The sequence below is a fragment of the Anser cygnoides genome, chromosome 6 (assembly GCF_040182565.1).
Source record: "Anser cygnoides isolate HZ-2024a breed goose chromosome 6, Taihu_goose_T2T_genome, whole genome shotgun sequence".
NCBI classification, from domain to species: Eukaryota; Metazoa; Chordata; class Aves; order Anseriformes; family Anatidae; genus Anser; species Anser cygnoides.
Window position 1 is genome coordinate 13,554,788 of NC_089878.1, and position 18,212 is coordinate 13,572,999.

Here is an 18,212-nt window from a genome sequence, read left to right on the forward strand (position 1 = left end):
ACTTTCCACAGTCACAACCACCTTCACAAGCACATCAGATGGAAAAAAAAAATCCCTGCTCTTCCTTACTCTACAAGTACCTCCTTGGAGAAAATATCCATCAAACTCCTCTGCTCCCCTGGGCATGCACCTTTTTTCTACAGCTGTGTCAGTTTCTGGAGACGGACACAGAAAGATAAAGCAAGTATGGGGAGAACACTGTAGTGGTAAAGTGACCAACTGACCAGTCTGCCTAGACTGTCTTGCTGACTGAGATGGAAATCAGAAGGGGCTAACAGAGAGGAGAGGAGACTGGGGAGGGGAGGGAAGGGGATGAAATGGAGAATGCAGGCAGTGTCTATTGCTAGCTCAGGGATGCAGGGCGAGAGGGCTGAAGGACTTTGGAGAAGGGGCTGCAGGTTCTCATAGTCCTAACCCCAAATTAGAGCCAGGCCTTCTTGTGGCCTCCTGCCTAGTGAAGTCCGGCAGCTCCCACCACTCCCACTGGTCCAGAAGCTCACCTCCCACCAGGTCCCACCTGTCCATTTCCCTCACTCCTCCCACCACAGCAAGTCACACTTTGCTCCCAAGATTCCCAGACTCCACTCCAAGTGATGATCTTGGGGCTTTCTCCCTACCCCTGTGTGACCATGGGCTGAAGCAAGCCTTTACTGTGAGTTAAACATAACCTGCAATGATTTCAGGTGTCTTCTGTTGCATGCTGCAGCAGCAGTCTAGCGGTTCACTATATACTTGGAAGAAAAAACATTCTTCTAAGTAATTTTTCCAGTGATGGGAATAAGCTCGTATTTCAATTAGTATTTGCCAAAACAAGAGCCAGACAAACTCAGTACTGTGTGAATGCATTTATTCCAAAGCTAAATTCTTCACATAAAACAATGTCTCTGAACAGCAGCATCAGTCCTTACACAGATCTACAACAATCTTCTGGGCCTCAGGGCTTGGGGTCTTAAACAATCACGAAAGAATGGCAGTGAACCTCTTTTCATAGTTGTCAGCAAGGATTGGGAGGGAAGAAAATGCAGATACATTGCCACTGGCACGAGTTAAGAAATTGTGCCTGCTCACAAGAAGAGAAGAGGTGTCAAGACGCTTCACAGGGAGCTTAATGTCTGCACAAAGATCACACAGAACACCCTGCTCTCTGCAGGCTGCTTGCCAAGGAGCAGCCGCCACTGTCAGGAGAGAACTGCATTATTCCTGCAGACAGAAAACAGGACTGTTGGGTTTAAGAATATGCTGGACTCTTTTCTGAGGACTGACATGGCTGAGAGGTCATGTTAGTGATGTGTGCTCGTTTGTGGCCTGGAGCCCTTGCACCAGCTCCAGCTGCACATTTGGTCCCAGCTGATGCCCTAGAGGGGTTTACCTTCCTCCTCCTGCCTCAGCCTCTTGGAGAGATGCTCACTGATGGCCATGAGGGGGTTGGCTTTGTACGTGGGATTTGCAATGACCTCATGAAACCATGCCACTTCCTCCTCTCTGAGGAGAGAAAAAAAAAACACACAATTGGTTCATGCAAAAGGAACTGAGAAGAAAAAAGCTCATAATGCAGCGGGTTTCTATACAGACAGAATTGTCCTCAGTGTAAACCTCAGAAAGAAATAATGCAAGAAATGGACATAAATTACCCAAGGACAATGCTCAAATTGCTGCTAGCTCTGTGAGAGCCAGCGGCTCAATCTCATGTCACAAACAGAAACTATCATATTAGTGTCCCTCATCACTTGGAAATTTTTCAGACCTTTTCGCTAGTAAATCGGGAAAGAGATTGTGGGTATCTGGTAAATCCACGCAGAATGAAAACTACTTCAGAGTGCGTAAGCACAGAAGCAGATTCTGCACTTGAGAGCTCATCTACTGACTGTTTATTGCTCAACATAGAGGGTTGGTAATCCTACAAGCAACACTCCTTAGACACCATGACAGAATTACCTCTCTGTAACACTTAGTCACAGCTGTTTGCTCTGAAAATGATCTTCTTTTAAAAAGCAAACAAGCAGGGAGGAAAAAGAACAAAGCAGAAGGAGTGTAAAATCAAAAAAATACATATTTAAGTCACATTATATATATAAGTCACATCCATTGCGGCCTCCCCATCTCCCCCAGACTCCCTGGCTCTCCATACCCCAGCCAGACACATTTCCGTGTTCTTGGTGGTAGTTGCAATCAGCAGAATGCTCTTCAGTTTGCAGCGTGTAGTAGCTCGTTTCCTCCCTACTACAGCCCCTTCCCCTTCAATGTTGGTCCTACCCCTCAAGGAGGAACACAGAGAGAAGTCAAACCTGAAGCTCAGGTTTTGGCAGCCAGGGCAATGTGGGGAGGCTTCCTCCAGTCCTAACTAAAGTCCTAGATAATAAAGCTCAAGATCTTCCTCCAAACTTTTTCCCTCCCAAGAACAACAGACTTCCCAGACCACCAAGGTAGTATACATGCCAGTACTGACTGCATCTGTCCAGTTTTGTACAGAGGGAAAGACAGAGGCAGGCAGGCAATCTCACATCAGCTTGTTGATAAGGAAGATGGTGGTGGAGTTGCCTATTTGGGTCTATTCACAAGTCCCTCCTCCAAGGAGTGTTCTTTACCCATGATCTCCACCACAAAAGGATGCTGGTGGCACTCCAGGCCATGACCCTTCAGCTTCTGCAATAAGCCAATGAAGGACTCATCCAGAAAGGCAGAACTGAGCAAAAAAGGCATTGCAGCACAGATACTAGGGAGTTTCAGGCAGAAAAGGATGTTCACAGAGTGCTGAAGAGTAATGTTAGGATCTGTAGACTGACTGTTCTCAGCCCCAGTGTGAAGTGGAATGGCCCAGAACTGACGGAAACAGCAGAAGGCGGCATCACAGAAAGCAAACACTCTCAGATCACAGGGTCTAGCTCCAGGAGAGCTGCGCTGAGGGACAATGAAGTTCTTGATGCCTGGTGTTGGTATAAAATATCCAATTGATTATACAGAGGCTATATATGCTAGACTCTTAGCAAAGTCCAGGAATTACTCAAAAGTAATTGAGTGCTTCGTTTCACAAGAAACGGTTTGGCAGATGCCAATGCACAGCTGTCCCCGTAAGGGATGTAAGGCTTTTAAGTTGACATTCCAGAGGTGTTCCAGCAGAGCAGCTGTAAGCTGACTGCAGACATTCAAGAGCTCCTCACCTACACGACCGCTCAAGGCTTTCCAGAAGTGTATCAGCTAAAACTACACGGGCCTAACGTCTTAAGAGACAGATCCACAGCTGAGTGTTGCAGCCCCAGCTCAGCAAGCTGAGAAAAGGGATGCACCTCCTGGTTGACAACCACATTGTCTGTGCCACACAGAGGGACACAGCATGTGCTTTGTCGCTTGGTACAGCCAAAAATCAAGACAACTGTGGCCAGCAGAAACAGTTGGTGTGGGTTTTCCTGAAAGCCCAGAGATCTTACATAGAAGGCCCAAACCAGGTCCTTCTTTTCAATAAGACAGGAAAAATGAATTCTTTAAGGAGCAAGTGCAGCTTCCTGTGCTCTCTTAGATGTTATATGAAACAGAAGTGCAAATGGACTGAAACCATCCAGAACTGACTGAGTCTGGTAGAACTGAAACAGAAGGACACCTGCAAATAGCCTGCACTATGTAAAGGGGAGATTCAAAGCTGCCACCAGTTCTAGGGCCTTCAGGTGTGTTAAGACTGAAACACTGGAACTGTTTGCACAGAGAGGTTTTGTGATCTTCATCCTTGGAGATACTGAAAACCCAGTGGGATGTGGTCCTCAGCAACTAGCTGTAGGTGACCTTGCTTGAGCAGAGGGGTGGACTAGAGCACCTCCAGAGGTCCCTGCCAACCTCAACCATTCTGCGATGCTGAGCAGGAAGACTGGACATCTGATAAGTGAGTACTTACAAAAGCCTGTGTTTCTGAGCTTGTTTCATCAGACAGAAGTCCACTGGTTCTGACTTTGCTTTTACGTGCCTGTGGAGAGAAGCAACACAAGTGAGTAAGTGCTACAGAGTAGAGATAATTTATCAATTGCTGAGGAGATGGAAGGAATCCAGAGACTCTGCATCTGCCTTCCCAGAAAGTACAGGTAATTGTCCTGTATGGAAATTGTCCTGAAAGGCAATTATTTCCACAGCCAGACAGTAATGGAAATATAGACTCCTTCCGCCACACACTGATGACAGCTCTGGAGTCATGACTGAACATGCAGGAGGTAAATGAACTAAAGAACAATCGGATTACTTAGTTCTAGAATGGGTCATTAGATGACCATGCCTGGATGCCTGATTTCTGCTTATCTGTAACTTCCAGGTCAAACCAATACTGTTGCTAAGAGAGAAGATCCCACTGAACTTCCCCTCCCCACCAGTCATACGTTACCCCTGCACATCTTGTGTTGATTGCTAACACTGCAGAGCTCTAGCATTTGCACACGTAGTTTGTAGGCAGTGCCATGGTTACTCAGCAAGAATAGGAAGCTGCCAGCCTTGCTACTGACCAGTCCTGCAGTGGGACCACTGGTATATAAGGCATCAGTTATATTTTAAGAATAGCAGTCAGTATTCCTTTCTCCCTGCGAACACATATCCTCACCAAAGGTTTGCCAGTATAAGTTAGCTGCAAACAGATTAGCTGAAGGGAAAGCACAACAGAGCCTTCTCTTTTGCAATCAAATACAGGCCCTATAAACCCCATAAAATTACTAGACAACCAATTCATTCTCAGTAACACAGGATGATGTGCAGCTGAGGTACAGCGGCAAGCACAGATCTGCACACTCTGTACCCACTTCCTATTCCTGGGCAAAGTCCAAGGAGACCAGAGGTGTAATCCCATTCTGCACAGGTGCTGAAAGCATGTGATGCCTAATGCCAAGCAGCAGTAGAGATTTATAATAAAGACAACTGCTGAGCCCAAGCAAGGGACGTGCAGGAAGGGCAGGGGCTGCTTTTGGGACTTGAAATGCACAAGGAAGGAAAGCTGTGGGAAAACTAGAGAGCAGGAAAAAAAAAAGCCACTGAACTAGAACAGCAATGGCATGGTGGTAGCTGATGAGCAGAGCTTCTGCATGCAGGTGCTCCGAGTTCAGAGAAAATCAGGACCTTGAAGGGGAAAGAGGGATCTGACTGAAGATGAGAACTAGTAAGGGACAGCACAAGGCATTGGTTGCTGCAGTATCAGAGCCTACGGCTGCTCCTACCAAAGGATCACATGACATAAAGCCTTGGGCAACACAGTGAAAATAAACCAAACGGCAGGAGCCCGACCCCACACTAAATCTATGCACCAGGCTCCCAGCCTGGCCACAGCAGGACTCTCCCTGCTGTCACCTCTGAGAGTGTGTATTGGGAAAAAAAAAAAAAGTCCCCTTCTGTTTTCCTCTCTGACCTTCTACCCTCCATTCTTTTATTCTGCTATTTTCCCATTCTCCCTTTCCTCCTCACCATCTGCTCCATGCCCCTCCATTTTATCAACCCTCCCCATCTGATCAGTTCCTGCTCCTCCTCCTCATCTCTCCCTCTCTCAATCCTGGCTCATTTCATTTTTACTCAAGGGGGATCCTGGTGCACTCAAGCTGATGAGGGCTGCTCTCACCACTGCCCCGATCACATCTGATTTCCCTCCATCCCAGGATGGTGTGCCCCAGCGCCAAACCTCTCTGACAAACCAGACAAACCCAAACATGGTTAATGCACATCAGCCAGCCTCCGCGGCACACAGCCTGCAAAGGAAACGGAAGCCAGGCAAATCAATGTCCGCACACTGCTCGCATACCCTGCAGTCCCTCTCGAGGTCACCCTGGCACTGCTGGTGTTACACAACAGACCTGACAGCACATGAGGAACAGCGATCAGCAGGAGCAGACAAACAGCTCTCATCATGCTGCTGCATCCACTGGTATTGCAAGACACAGAAAAATCAGGAAGCATCTCTGCTCTCCTCACATTCATTAACTACTTGGCACAGGAACAGTTTCCTGGTCACAGTCCCAGTTTGCCTGGCTTGCTCATGGACGCAGAGAGAAATCCCTTCAGAAATTGGATGGCAATCCATGGTCACCAGAGCAGGGGCTTGCAGACTCTGTATGCACCACCAATTTGCCATGGCAGGCCCTTCAAAGACGGGCAGCTCTGCAAGAAGTGAGGACGAGTGAATAAAAGCCTTTCTCAAGTACATCACAAGGCCCTTCAAGATCATGTGCCTCAGAGGGACGCATGCCTCCGCAGCGTACCAGGAGAGCTGGGCCCGCATCAGGGTGCGCCAGCCCACTTTTGCTTTTAGCCACTCCACTATTTTAAAGGGCTCAGTGCTTCTGAAGGCTTTTCGGTGCTGTGCAACAGCTCTGCCCCGCTGGTCTGACACGTTTGAAAGGTTGTTGCCTGACTTTCCCCCACCAAACCACCAACATGCTGCGTGCTCACTTGGACTGCGAATGCTAGCCCTGTTTCACTACACTTCATTGCCTTCATCCATTATAAAACTGAATAAAGTCTCACTGTAATGCTCTCTAACCCAGCAGGAGATCAAATTCCTGGAGAATCTAATCTTTTATTAATAATGCTGACAAATCACCAGAGTATTACCCTTCATTTATGTAATGATTCAAATCCTATAAAAGCTTTCTCTGACTATTTCAAACACTTTAGTGCACACATCCTCATGCAGTACAGGAAACCACAAGCCAGCAAACAGACTGCTTCCATGGAAGAAGAGCACCGTAGCTCCTTCATGCCTCTACCAAGGGGGACTGCTTTTTGGCTGACACGTCACAGGCAATCTGCGTGACACCAGTCAAAGCCGAGCTCCCACATCTGCTGTGCCACCTGCAGATAGTGCTGACCAATTCCAAATTCTCAGCCAAAGCAGGACTTCTCTACCCTCCTGTGCCACAGCCCCACTGGGCTTTCTACGTATCACAGCAGTGCAGCATGAGCTCAGGCTTCCACGAAGAGAGGGGGGCTGCCATGCTCACACAATGAGATCTGGGTTTGGAGAGAAACAGAGCCATCAGTGCTTCTCCGAGGACGTCGAGCTACAGATCTCTGCAAGACCACAGAAATCTTCCATGAGTACCACACATCTTTTGCCATAAAATGTGTTACAGAACAGAGGAGTGATTGTAGTGAGTCAGCTGAAAGGACTGCTTTGGCCAGTACTCTGCCTTGAATTCTGCAGCAGATGGCCAGGGAGGGGTAAGAACAGGGAAAGCGTATGGCCACATCCTCACCAGCATTCACAGCTCAGAGACTTTGAGCCAGTTGCTGTTTATATACATGCAGTAACCCTCCACAGCACTCTCTCATAGGATTTGTAGGTCTCACCTGAACCCACAGGTTTCCCATAGTCACAATATCCCTCAGCTAGGAACGGTGCAGCACAAGAGAGCCTCCTTCTGTTTGCACTGAATCTGCAATTTGCTAGCTTTGTTTGATGTCCCTTATTTCTCATAATGGAGAAGACAAACTATTTCGTACCCACATAACACTTGATTTTATAGACTATTACATTCCCAAGCCTTTTTGTCTCCAACTCCTGTCCAGGCTGAGGACTCCCAGCTCACTAAGCAACCCCTTGGTGCAAAGGCTGTGCCAGACCCTTCATAACCATCCTTGTCAGCCTTCTCTGAGCCTTTTTGAATTCTACTCTTTTGAGATTAAAGTAGTAAATTATATATACACAGTAGACTATACATATATATATTTGTAATGGGAAAAGCAATCTTCAGAGGAAGCAACCTACCTGTTTTATTTCCCCTGTACATAGTTTCTCCAAGCCATTTCCCCAGATAGCTGGGACTCAGCCTCCAAGAGGGCTGGGAGACAATGATGAGGGAGAATAGCTCCTGAACACAACCTGGAGTAAGATGCTACATATGGTTGTGGCACATTATCACACAAAGAGGGCAAACCCACCTGCTTATGCTCAGATTAAGCCCTGGCCCAGAACTCCACTCAACCAACTCTCAGTGCTTTAAGGTACTGTGTGTGTACTTCTGCTACTTATTCCCACTGAAAGAGAGGACAGACTGACTGAACGGCTGTTTAAAAAAAAAAAAAGAGTTATTCAAAGAATTAGGAGCCAAGTTAAGGAAGAAAATATTTTCCCATGCTTAGATGCAAGGTTGCTGTTTGTCTGAGGGGTAACTTTCCAGAAGAACAGAGAACTGCCAACTCAGCCATGCTCTGTAGCTGGGAATCCCATCTGGGTCAGAGTTCATTTCTGGGGCACCCAGCAAATCACACAAGGTTTCATGGTAGTTCCAGCCTTGATCTTCAACCAAAGAAGAGGGTGCTCTGCCAGGCAGCTTTATACTTGGCTGTTCTCTAATCCAAATGCTTGCTTATTATGGTCAAAACAAGTCTCTAGTTCCAACCCATAGTGAGCAACTGGAGAAGAGGTGTGAGCAGTTGTGCATCATGCAGAGCTTTTATTCTGCACTTGGGGCTACAAATGCAGTTGCAGCACAGACTGAAGAGCCAGGCAGAGCACTGCGTTTCCTTTGAAAAGGAAAAAACACAAAGGCAATCAGAATGTACCCTAAGCCTGGCTGGGATGGTTGAAGTATTATTGTCAGAGGGTCAGAAACAGCTCTTCACTTTCAGTACAGCAAAGGGAAAAGAAAAAACATCTTTCTGCTCTCACCCAAACTCACATTCCAAGCCAACAGGGTGAACAGAGTCTGGCTAGGGAGTAAAGCTCTGCTCAGAGGGCTTGAACTGCTTCAGGAGGAAGCCTGAAGGTCTGGAAGGACAGAATGCCAGGCTGCCACACAGCCAGAGGCTCAGGCAGGAAGGAAGCCAACAAACCTAGCAGGCAGCATTGTGCTTTGAATCCTAACCCTCCAAATCTGCTCTCCTCTGTCACACCACAGCTCTGTGAATTTGGGTAAGCCATCATCCCCATCTTCACCACTTGCAAAACAAGAATGAATCCCCTTTGAACAGTACAGACATAACCTGCTAGATGATGAAGCATCAAACACCATTTGCTGAAAGTGATCTTGAAAACAACTTTCATTATAAAAAACACACCTCAAGTGCAAATTCACAGGTGGGCTAAGCAGCATTACATACTTGACACTTGTGTGTCAGTCCTGCAACTCCCAGAACATCCCACTTCTCCCAGCCTGTCTCACGCCGAGTCTCATCTGAGCAATACAGGTCCTCTCTTAACTGTGGATTTAGAAGTGTAGTGGGTTTACATGGCAAGGTTTTGGTAGTGGGGAGCCATAGGGGTGGCTTCTGCGAGAAGAATCCAGAAGCTGCCCCATGTCAGACAAAGGCCCCGCCGCTGGCCAGAGCCAGGCCAATAAGCGATGTTGTTTGCACCTCTGTGAGAGCATATTCTTGAAGAGCTGCTGCCTGTGGGAAGCCCACGCAGGAGCAGTTCGGGAAGGACTGCAACCTGTGGGAGGGACCCCACATTGGAGCAGGGGAAGTGAGTGACCAAGAAGGAGCGGCGGAGAAGAAGCGCTATAGACTGACCACAACCCCGATTCCCTGGTCCCCTGCGACACTCGAGGGGAGGAGGTGGAAGAAGGGGGATGGGGGGAAGGTGTTTTTGGTTTCATTCCTTTGTTTCTCACTTCTCTAGCTTGTTAGTTAATAGGCAATAAATCTTACTATCTCCCTACTCTGATTCTGTTTTGCCCGTCACGATAATTATTGAGCAATCTCCCCATCTTTATCTCAACCCTTGAGCCCTTTGCATCGTATTTTCTCCCCCTTTCCCTTTGAGGAGGGGGAGTGAGAGAGCAGCCATGTTGGAACTCAGCTGCCCACCCGAGTAAAACCACCACAGACACATTTAAGCTTCTTGTAGAAAATGATTTCATGGAAAAGGGTGAAACGTAGTTGAGAACGAGCTCCTGTTCTCTTAACTGTGGACATCAAGCTTGTAGTGCCAGTAGCTACAAGCTGAGCTGAAGGCCACTTCATCCTGGAGGAAAAAGAGAAATACACAGCCCACTCTGCATACCACATACCTCTTGGGTGGCTTCCTGTCCCTGACACCTGCGGTCAGGTCAGAGAGCTCAGGAAGGGCTTCCATCAATGGCTGCATGTCTCCCACAACAGGTGTTGCCTTCCGTTTTGCTTCAGCTTTTTGCTTCTGCTTGGCTAGCTTCACACTTTCTATTTCTGAATCAGAAATAAGACGTTATTCAGGTAAGTGGAAATGTTTTTCAAACCATGATCTCCTCACACAGGCATACAGTAGACAAGGGAGAAGTATTTAATTTCAGTTGTTCATTTAGGATTGGGCAAGTCAAGGTCTCACCTTCTTGGCTCATGGTAGAGCTTAAGCAGGCATACACTGGATAAACTGGGCCCTTGGAAAAGCATGGTACCCAGGGGTAGGCACAGAGGCAGCTGGCTTTTCCTTGTAACCACGCTTACTAATCTCCTTGCAGCAGCTCTGATCAAGGCTGTGTGCACATAAGGATCCAGCATGTTACAGATGTCTCCCTTCTGAGCTAAGGGAGCTGGGCACAGAAGGCTGCAGGCTCCTGCCCCAGTCCTTCAGGCTCCCTGGTGTAGAAATTGGTCCTGCAGCTGCCCAAGCCTTATGGAACCAGCAGTCCTCCTTGCAAGCCCAGCAGAACATGTTCTCCTCCAAGAGAGCCCACAGAAGCCCAGCACTGTGACAAACCTCCAGCTGAGCTGCAGGATGTCCCCATCTGTCCCCAACACCCCTTGGCAGCATCACCAAAACCAGCCAGAGTCCAGCAGGATGCACAACCTCCTTTTCCTCATGCCACTAGGAACTGGAAACCCACTGCATTGCGTTGACAGCCATGTGGCTGGTGCTGTGGGGGACACAATGGAGAAATCCTACTTCCTTCATGTGCACCCAAGGGAGGCCGCACCAGAAGCACAGGCCTCTGCTTATGGCCTTGGACAAACACACACTGCGCTCCTCACAGCAAACCATACCCTTCTGACTCAAGGCAGCCAGTTTGTCAGCACTGTTTTTCCTTTACCACATCCATCTTCCTCTGAATCAGACAAACACAACATGAACATATTGCAAGGATGAGCCCCTAAGCTAAGCTGCAAACTCCTCATTTGGACAAGATGGAGAGCAGTAACAGCAGTTACACAGCCAAGCACATCAACACAGGAAGGCCAAGGGCTTCCAACACAATGTGGCCACAGAAGCAGGATTAAATCAGCAGAAGTATTTTTGGTGGAAACATGAAAGCAGCCAGTCTACAGAGCACAGGCAAGATGCCACTTAGGATTCTGGGTCTAACCCAGCTGCCTACATTCAAGAAAGATGAACTCAAATTCACTCGCTAGCTGCTTGTTCCTTCAGTATTTTTGTCTCATTTGCCCCCCAGCTATAAGCTGTTTCAGTTGAAGAACAACAGTTTTTGATGAACTGCAATTTTTGCTGTACATGGATGTTTGTGACAAATCTGGATTGTAAATGCTTCTCTTCACAGCAATCCCTGCCAAGAACACAGCTTTCTGTTCTGCATCACTTCTTTTTTTGGTCTGGCTTTATGAAGCTGACTACTTCAGTGCTTTCATAAACAGTATGTGCTCAAAATTTTCAGACACCTGATTCTGCACAAACATCCCAAATTCTTTTCCTATGAAGTCTTCTGTGTCTGAGGAGCCATACGATATATGTATTCTGAAATGTGCATACTTCTAATCTCTGAAGCATTGCATAATTTTTTTCCCTCTCTAGTCTCTCCTATGATGATTTATTGAAATGAAAAATTTCCAAGTTTTCCATTTGCACTAATGGACTGAAATTTAGTTCTCAGGGTCCTGGCATCCAATGTCAAGAAAGCAGCCCTGGGTTAAGAAGAGACAAACTCTTGGAAAGATTTACGACAGAAATTTAATCATAACAACTTTGACTGTCAAAGTTGTGTTCCCTTTTGAGGATAAGGGGAGCAGGCCAAGCAAATACGGCAAAACCAACAATAAGTATTAAGTTATCTGCATCAAATAAAAATCAGTGAGTTTCTGTTTCCGTTGATCGAAGCTCCTTAAAGTCAGTTGTGACAATGTTAGAATGCCAAGCTTCATTAAAGAATCACCATCCCTAGAAATATAATTTCATTTTGTTCTGCCAGCTAATAATAACAGTTTTTCTTATTGATGTTTATATAAGCTCTTTCCAGCTGTTCTCAGTTTTTCCTCAATAAAAAGCTGCACACCTGGTACTAAAATTTGCCTTTAAAAAAAAAAATCTCAGGGATTTCTTACCCTCAGTAAACCATTTACCAGAGAACACTGGCCACAGATTTAGTGAGGAAGTGAAGTCAGACAACAGTTTAGGCACTTCTGTATCTCTGAAGCACTGCTAATAACTAGTATCTTCTTAGACAGAGGTAGTTTGACCTGAAATTTTCTATCTTGGTGTTCTTTGAAAAGCAAAACCAGCACATTTCATTTGTTTTCCCTCAGTTTAGTAATTTTAGAGCCACGAGAAGAGAAAAGGGGGCCATTGCAGGGCCAAAGCATCATACATAATCTTGAGAAAGACTAATGCAAGAAAGACACATAAGCAGGAGGGCATGATTAAAAGAGTGTAGAAAGTGTGCTTTTAGGCTCTCCTCACCTCCAAAGTGACTGACCTGAATTATGGGAGCAGTGCTGTCACCTAGCTCCAGGAGCATGTCCTCTTTCTTGCAGAAGACATGAGTCCCGTGTACCCCTTCTACTATTGATTCTGTGTCACAGAAAACTGCTGATGGCTTACTTTTCTCCACAATATCAGGTACTGGCCACGGTTAGAGACAGGATATCAGGCCAGAAACATCTCAGCTGTGCTCCAGCAGTCCTTTCCAATGTTTCCCTAACAGTATCAGATATACACACAGAGAACTTTAAGAGCACCAAAACAAAGTGGCAGGCCAGCTGTTAGGACTGCCACAGCCATCTATGTTTTTTGCTCAACAGGGACAATGATGGTCACAGTTGCGAACGGAATTTGTTTTTTAATGATAGGGAAGAAGCTTCCTTAGCAGTCATGGTGTTAAATTACCATCTTTTTATGTAAGGGGAGACACCTCCACTGTGACTGGTGCAATGACAGGTTGATGGACTCAAGCTCAAAGCACAGTGAGAGCTCAGGAGCAGAGAGCATATGGTGCAGCAGAAAGCCACATTGCTCAACACCAAACACAGTCTGTCAGCAATTCTGTTGGGCAGAAAGGTGTTAAGGGAAAAGCCTGTCCCAGGAACAGCTCCAGGTGGCAAGAGGAATCCCTCTGCTACTCCCCATCCCACCAGCAGTACCTCAGAAGCTGACATGGAGAGGCTGCTTCTGCTGCCAGCAGAGAGATGCCAGTGAGAGAGGAGCTGTGATGTTCCCTGCTCCACCAGGTGAGGAATAGCAAGCCTCTTGCACACCCTCTCAAAAGGTCCCCAAACAAGGCCACCTCCAACTTGCAGGACGAGGTTCCCTGACTCTTGGCTCCCACTGGCACCTGCAAGTGGGTCCCATACACAGCTGCACAAAGAAGGTAAGACCTGACCTTTAAAGATGATTCACCTTGGTGAAGCCATGCTGGCTGTCTTAGATCACCTCTGTGTCTTGTATGTGCCTTGATATTGCTTCCAGGAAGATCTTTTCCATGATCTTGCCAGGCACAGAGGGGATGCTCGCTGGTCTGTAGTTGCCCAGGCCCTTCTTTCCACCCTTTTTTAAAATGGGAGTGATATTTCCCTTTTTCTAGTCACCAGGGATTTTGCCTGACTGCCAGGAATTTCCAAACATGATGGAGAGAGGGCTTTGCAACTATATCAGCCAGTTCCTTCAGGACCCTGGGATATGTGTCATCATGCCCTGTAAACTCGTTCAGTTTCATCAGGTGGTCTTGAACATGTTCTTTGCTTACAGCAGGAGGGACTTTGCCCCCCCAGCCCTCACCTACAGGTTCAGGGAAACAATAGTTGTGGAAAGCCTGACTGGCAGCGAAGACTGAGGCAAAGAAGTTGTTGAGTACCTCAGCCTTCTTCATGTCTGTTGTTACCAGTTCTCCCTTCTTGTTTATCAGAGGGGTTACACTCTCCTTGGCCTTTCTTTTCTGAGCAATGTACCTATAAGAATCTCTTCTTATTTTTTGCATCCCTTGCCAAGCTCAGTTCCATCTGTGCCTTGGCTTTCCTGATCCCATCCCTGCACATCCGGACAGCATCCCTGTACCACATGTTCCCAGGCCACATGTCCCTGCTTCCACTGCCTGTGCGTTTCCTTCTTGTGCCTCAGTCTGACCAGCAGGTCCTTGCACACCCATCCTGTTTTTCTGCCCTTCCTGCTTGCTTTCTTACACAGGGGAATTGAGAGTTCTTGCGCTCTATGAAAAACATCCTTAAAGAGTTGCCAGCTCTGTTCAGCTCCTTTGTCCCTAAGGACACTGTTCCAGGGGATCCCGTCCGCTAAGTCTTCTTTAAATAGCTGAAGGCTTTTAAGTAGTCACATTGCACATGGAGAAAGATCAAAAACAAGGACACAGACTGAATCTCAGTGTAAATGCCCTTTGGAGAGGGGGGGAAAAAGAAAAAAAGGACTTTTATCCCACATTCTGGGAAGCAGACGAAGGTTTCTGAGAAGTGTTCAGACTCCCTGACCCCCAACCCTCGTCTTGCCACAACCCAACACTTTCACCCACACCCCATCTACAGAAAAATACATCAGGGTTACCCAGGATTACCCTGTGAGATGTCCCCCCATACAGCTGTGCTTTGGAGGAGTACTTACTCTGTAGCCATCTTTCTTTCCTCAGCTTCATTTTTTCTTTTTTTGAAAGAATTGGTTTTTCTTCTAAACCTAGAAAAAAAGAGATATGAGATGGAACTTGGCTTCTGCACACTAATTTTCTGCTGGACACTTCAGAAAGACAGTACTGCAGAGTCTGTAATCTTTTGCTCAACCTTTGTCGCCTTTGGATGTGTCAACATGTTGGACAGGCTGCCCACGGACTTACATCACATCTCAGCTCAGAGCTGAACAAATCAAAATTGGCTCACTGTCAATTAAGAAATAAGAAGGCAACAAGATCAGATCAGCAGCATAGGTCCTGCTTTTTGGTAGCTCAAGGCTTTTCATGAGAATTTTGCACCTCATGTTCTGCATTCCCACAGGAACCTGGCCTGAGTAGCTGGCATCTCCTTCTGAAAGCTAGCCACAACCGTTCATCACTCCACAGGCATCCATGTACCAAGACAAGTTGCCACAGATCTCTGTTAGGTCTGGGTTTATTTCCTTTTTGAGGCTGCATGAGCAACAGATTGCTAAACCAAGATAAATCTAATAAACCAGTGAGGACAGACTCAGAGCGCTTACAGTTTCCAGAAGTGGAAGCAAAAAGCAAGTTTCAGTCTGAAAATATGCATACTGATAAAACTAGGAAGACAAGTAATACAGACTGCAGGCATGCAGGGACAGAAGGAAAGGCCTTCTGACACAGCTGCTGGGCATCCACGTAAGCAATTGGCCCATCCTCAGCTTCTGCCCAGACTGCAAATGGCAGGCAGACAGAGGTCTGGAAATGGTCTGAAAAATGCGTATCTGTGGAATCCCTAAGTGGCAGCCCGTTATTAATAGCTTAGAAAAAGGCTAACGCCTACTATACACTAAATTTGCTATTCGGAAAACAGCGGTTAATTGCTGATATTCAATACCAAGTAAAAAAAGAGTCCCCAATGTTCTTAATAGAGATGCACTTCAGACACTACAGATTTTTATCTTACCTTCCTGTTTTTTTTGTTTTGTTCTGTTTTTAAGGAAAAAAAAAAAGACTTTATTCAAATTTTCTCATGAAACATCCTGTGAATATTGCTACAGGAATGCCAATAGAAGAATAAGCTCCCCAAACACTACTCCTCTCAGCTTAGGCTATTCTTAAGCCTAGAAAAGAAAAAAGTGTCCTTTCTCTCCCCCTTCAAACAGAATTCAAAAAGAATAAAGAAATTTAATACAACTCTGAAAACAATTCACTGAAGACAACTTCTCTGAAGCTTCAAATCTTTCAGGATGATTTAAACAAAAGCAGGATCAGAACTTAATAATTTCAGTGTGTGAAAATCAGAACAAGCCCGATAAGGTTGGGGGGACTTTTACATAAAGGCAGCAACAACAGCAACAAGTTGAATTTGAGTTTCTAAAGGACACAGAGAATGAAGCTGTTGCTTTCATTTCCTCTTGTCCCAGAAAAATGTTACTGCAATTAATATACCAAAGAAGCAAGAAACAAACCATATCTAGAAGTGATCAGTTATTTAAAAAGCTCATCTAATAATTTTAAGGGTAAATTTCATAAATCCATTTACTGTGGCTTCAAAGCAGATGCTACGACAACTGACTTATGTAAGTTTAAATCACGATTAACTGCCCACCTCTCTTGATTTAGTGGGGTCTGGGACCCCCCTGAGCCTACCCTCCCACTGCATTGTCTGAACTGGGAATGCAGCCCACCAGGCTTCCTATCCAGCCAAGGGACAGACAAACGTCAACAACCCCACTGCAGTCTGCTGCTCATCTTCTCGAAAGGACAAGATTCCAGATGATGCCTGAAGCAGCTGTTCTCCTGACTTCTTGCCCCAGCCAGGATCTACGCTGTGCACAGTGGCAGAGATTCAGGCAAATGTGAGCAGATGGCACCAGTCTCCTGGCATAATTGCATGTCCCCAGTAACCAACTTCCAGCTGTCATTCCCCCACACCATCACCACAAATTCCTGTGATTTCACTGCCAGGAGAACAATAACGGATTACAAGAAGCCAAAATGTAAATAGAAAAACACATCCCAATGATGTCTGAGTGGGTGCTGAGACTGGAAGCCTTCTCCCCGCATTTCTAGCGGATCCCAACTATATGAGCAGTTTCAGATTTCAGAAGCAAAAGCAGGGGGGAAGATTTGTCCCCTTGTCTGAAAACATGCTCATTACTTCATTGGGAAAACAGCGCCCAGTGGGATTTGTTAATGAAAAAAATTCAGCCAGCTGGCCAATTCTAGTAATAACATCAATTCAGATATTTATTTTTTTTTTCCCAAACAGCAGCAGAATATTTAAGGAAACACAAAAGCTGTTTTCTTGGCAGGAGCCCAACCTCTACAAGCAGAATGACAAGCACTCAGCACTGGGGCCTTAAGCTGCAGATTTCCAGGGCAGTGCCAGGGAAGGGGAGCATCCCTCCACAGTCCGTGGGATGTAGACTAGGTGGGCAGCCTAATCTATCTGCGTTTTGGGGCTAATTTTAAGGGAGTATGGGGGGCAAATCTTATGGACCAGTGCTAATCTTGACAGAATGGTGTTTGGGTGTTTATTACGACAGAGTTTTTGGATGCTGTCTGACACATTAAAAACCACATCAGCCATGACAGCTAGGCCGTATTAACTGTCAGAGAGCAATTAAGGTCCCACGGGCCAAGACAGCTCCACAAATTCAAAGGCCTTACCATCGGTGATTATTCCCAAGGAAGCACACATGTCTAGCAGCTCTCTGGCTGGAAGGCGCTGCTTGTGAACACTTGTCAGGGTTTCAGCCTCCCATATGCCACAAAGACATCCAGCCCCCACCTGGGGAGGTGACAAGAGTGAGGTGCCAGTTCAATTCATCCCACGTATCTGCAGAGGTCACCAGCACTCCTCCTCCTGCAGCGCGTGGAGTGGCCTACCCCCACCCTTCTGCACCAAGCCCATAAAGAATAGCACTGCATATTCCACAGATATTTACACTTTGTATATCCCTCCCCACCCATCAAAAAGGGTTTTTTCTGTTGTTGCAAGTTGCCAAGTTGTGTTTGGCAACTTCCAGTTGCAGTGGTGAATGCCAAAGCCGCTTAAAATTCACTGGAGAACTTTTCCATCAGAAGAGGCAGAATTCAGTTAGTTAACTAACAGCACAGGCTCTCCCCAGGTAGTCTTTATTTTTATTTAGCTTGCAAGCACCTCTGAGATCAAAAGTCAGACTGCAGCTCCATTTTAATTATTTTTCCATGAAATACAAGGGGCTTGGGTTCTCTCCCTCCCACCAGCCCATCCTACATCTAATTTAACAACGCTTGGCTTTGAAATTTTTTTCACAGGAAAAGACGGTTACCAAAACCATTTACATTAGCTGAGGGTAATTCGCAGATTGTAACTTGACAATTATTCCTTTTAGTGAGGATGTGCTTTTCTTCCCTCCCATCTGTACAGTACAAAACATCTTAAATAAAAACAAATTATCAAAATAGCAACATCTTTCTGCCTCCTACATCAAA

At 46.2% G+C, this 18,212-nt stretch overlaps 1 protein-coding gene across 3 annotated transcripts in view; it reads right to left on the minus strand.

Moving 5' to 3' along the window:
* Window positions 1-830: 830 nt before the first annotated feature.
* Window positions 831-18,212, minus strand: part of SLX9 (SLX9 ribosome biogenesis factor) — a 54,505-nt gene continuing 37,123 nt past the window's right edge. For 2 of the 3 annotated variants that reach the window (XM_067000057.1, XM_048047168.2), the window contains exons 3-6: window positions 14,705-14,773; window positions 9,966-10,119; window positions 3,884-3,952; window positions 831-1,482 (exon numbers count right to left, since the gene is read on the minus strand). In XM_067000057.1, the coding sequence (XP_066856158.1) occupies window positions 1,356-1,482; window positions 3,884-3,952; window positions 9,966-10,119; window positions 14,705-14,773 (419 nt within the window). In that variant the 3' untranslated portion in view covers window positions 831-1,355. The remainder of the gene's footprint in view (window positions 1,483-3,883; window positions 3,953-9,965; window positions 10,120-14,704; window positions 14,774-18,212) is intronic. The other variant, XM_048047169.2, reaches the window with a different exon arrangement.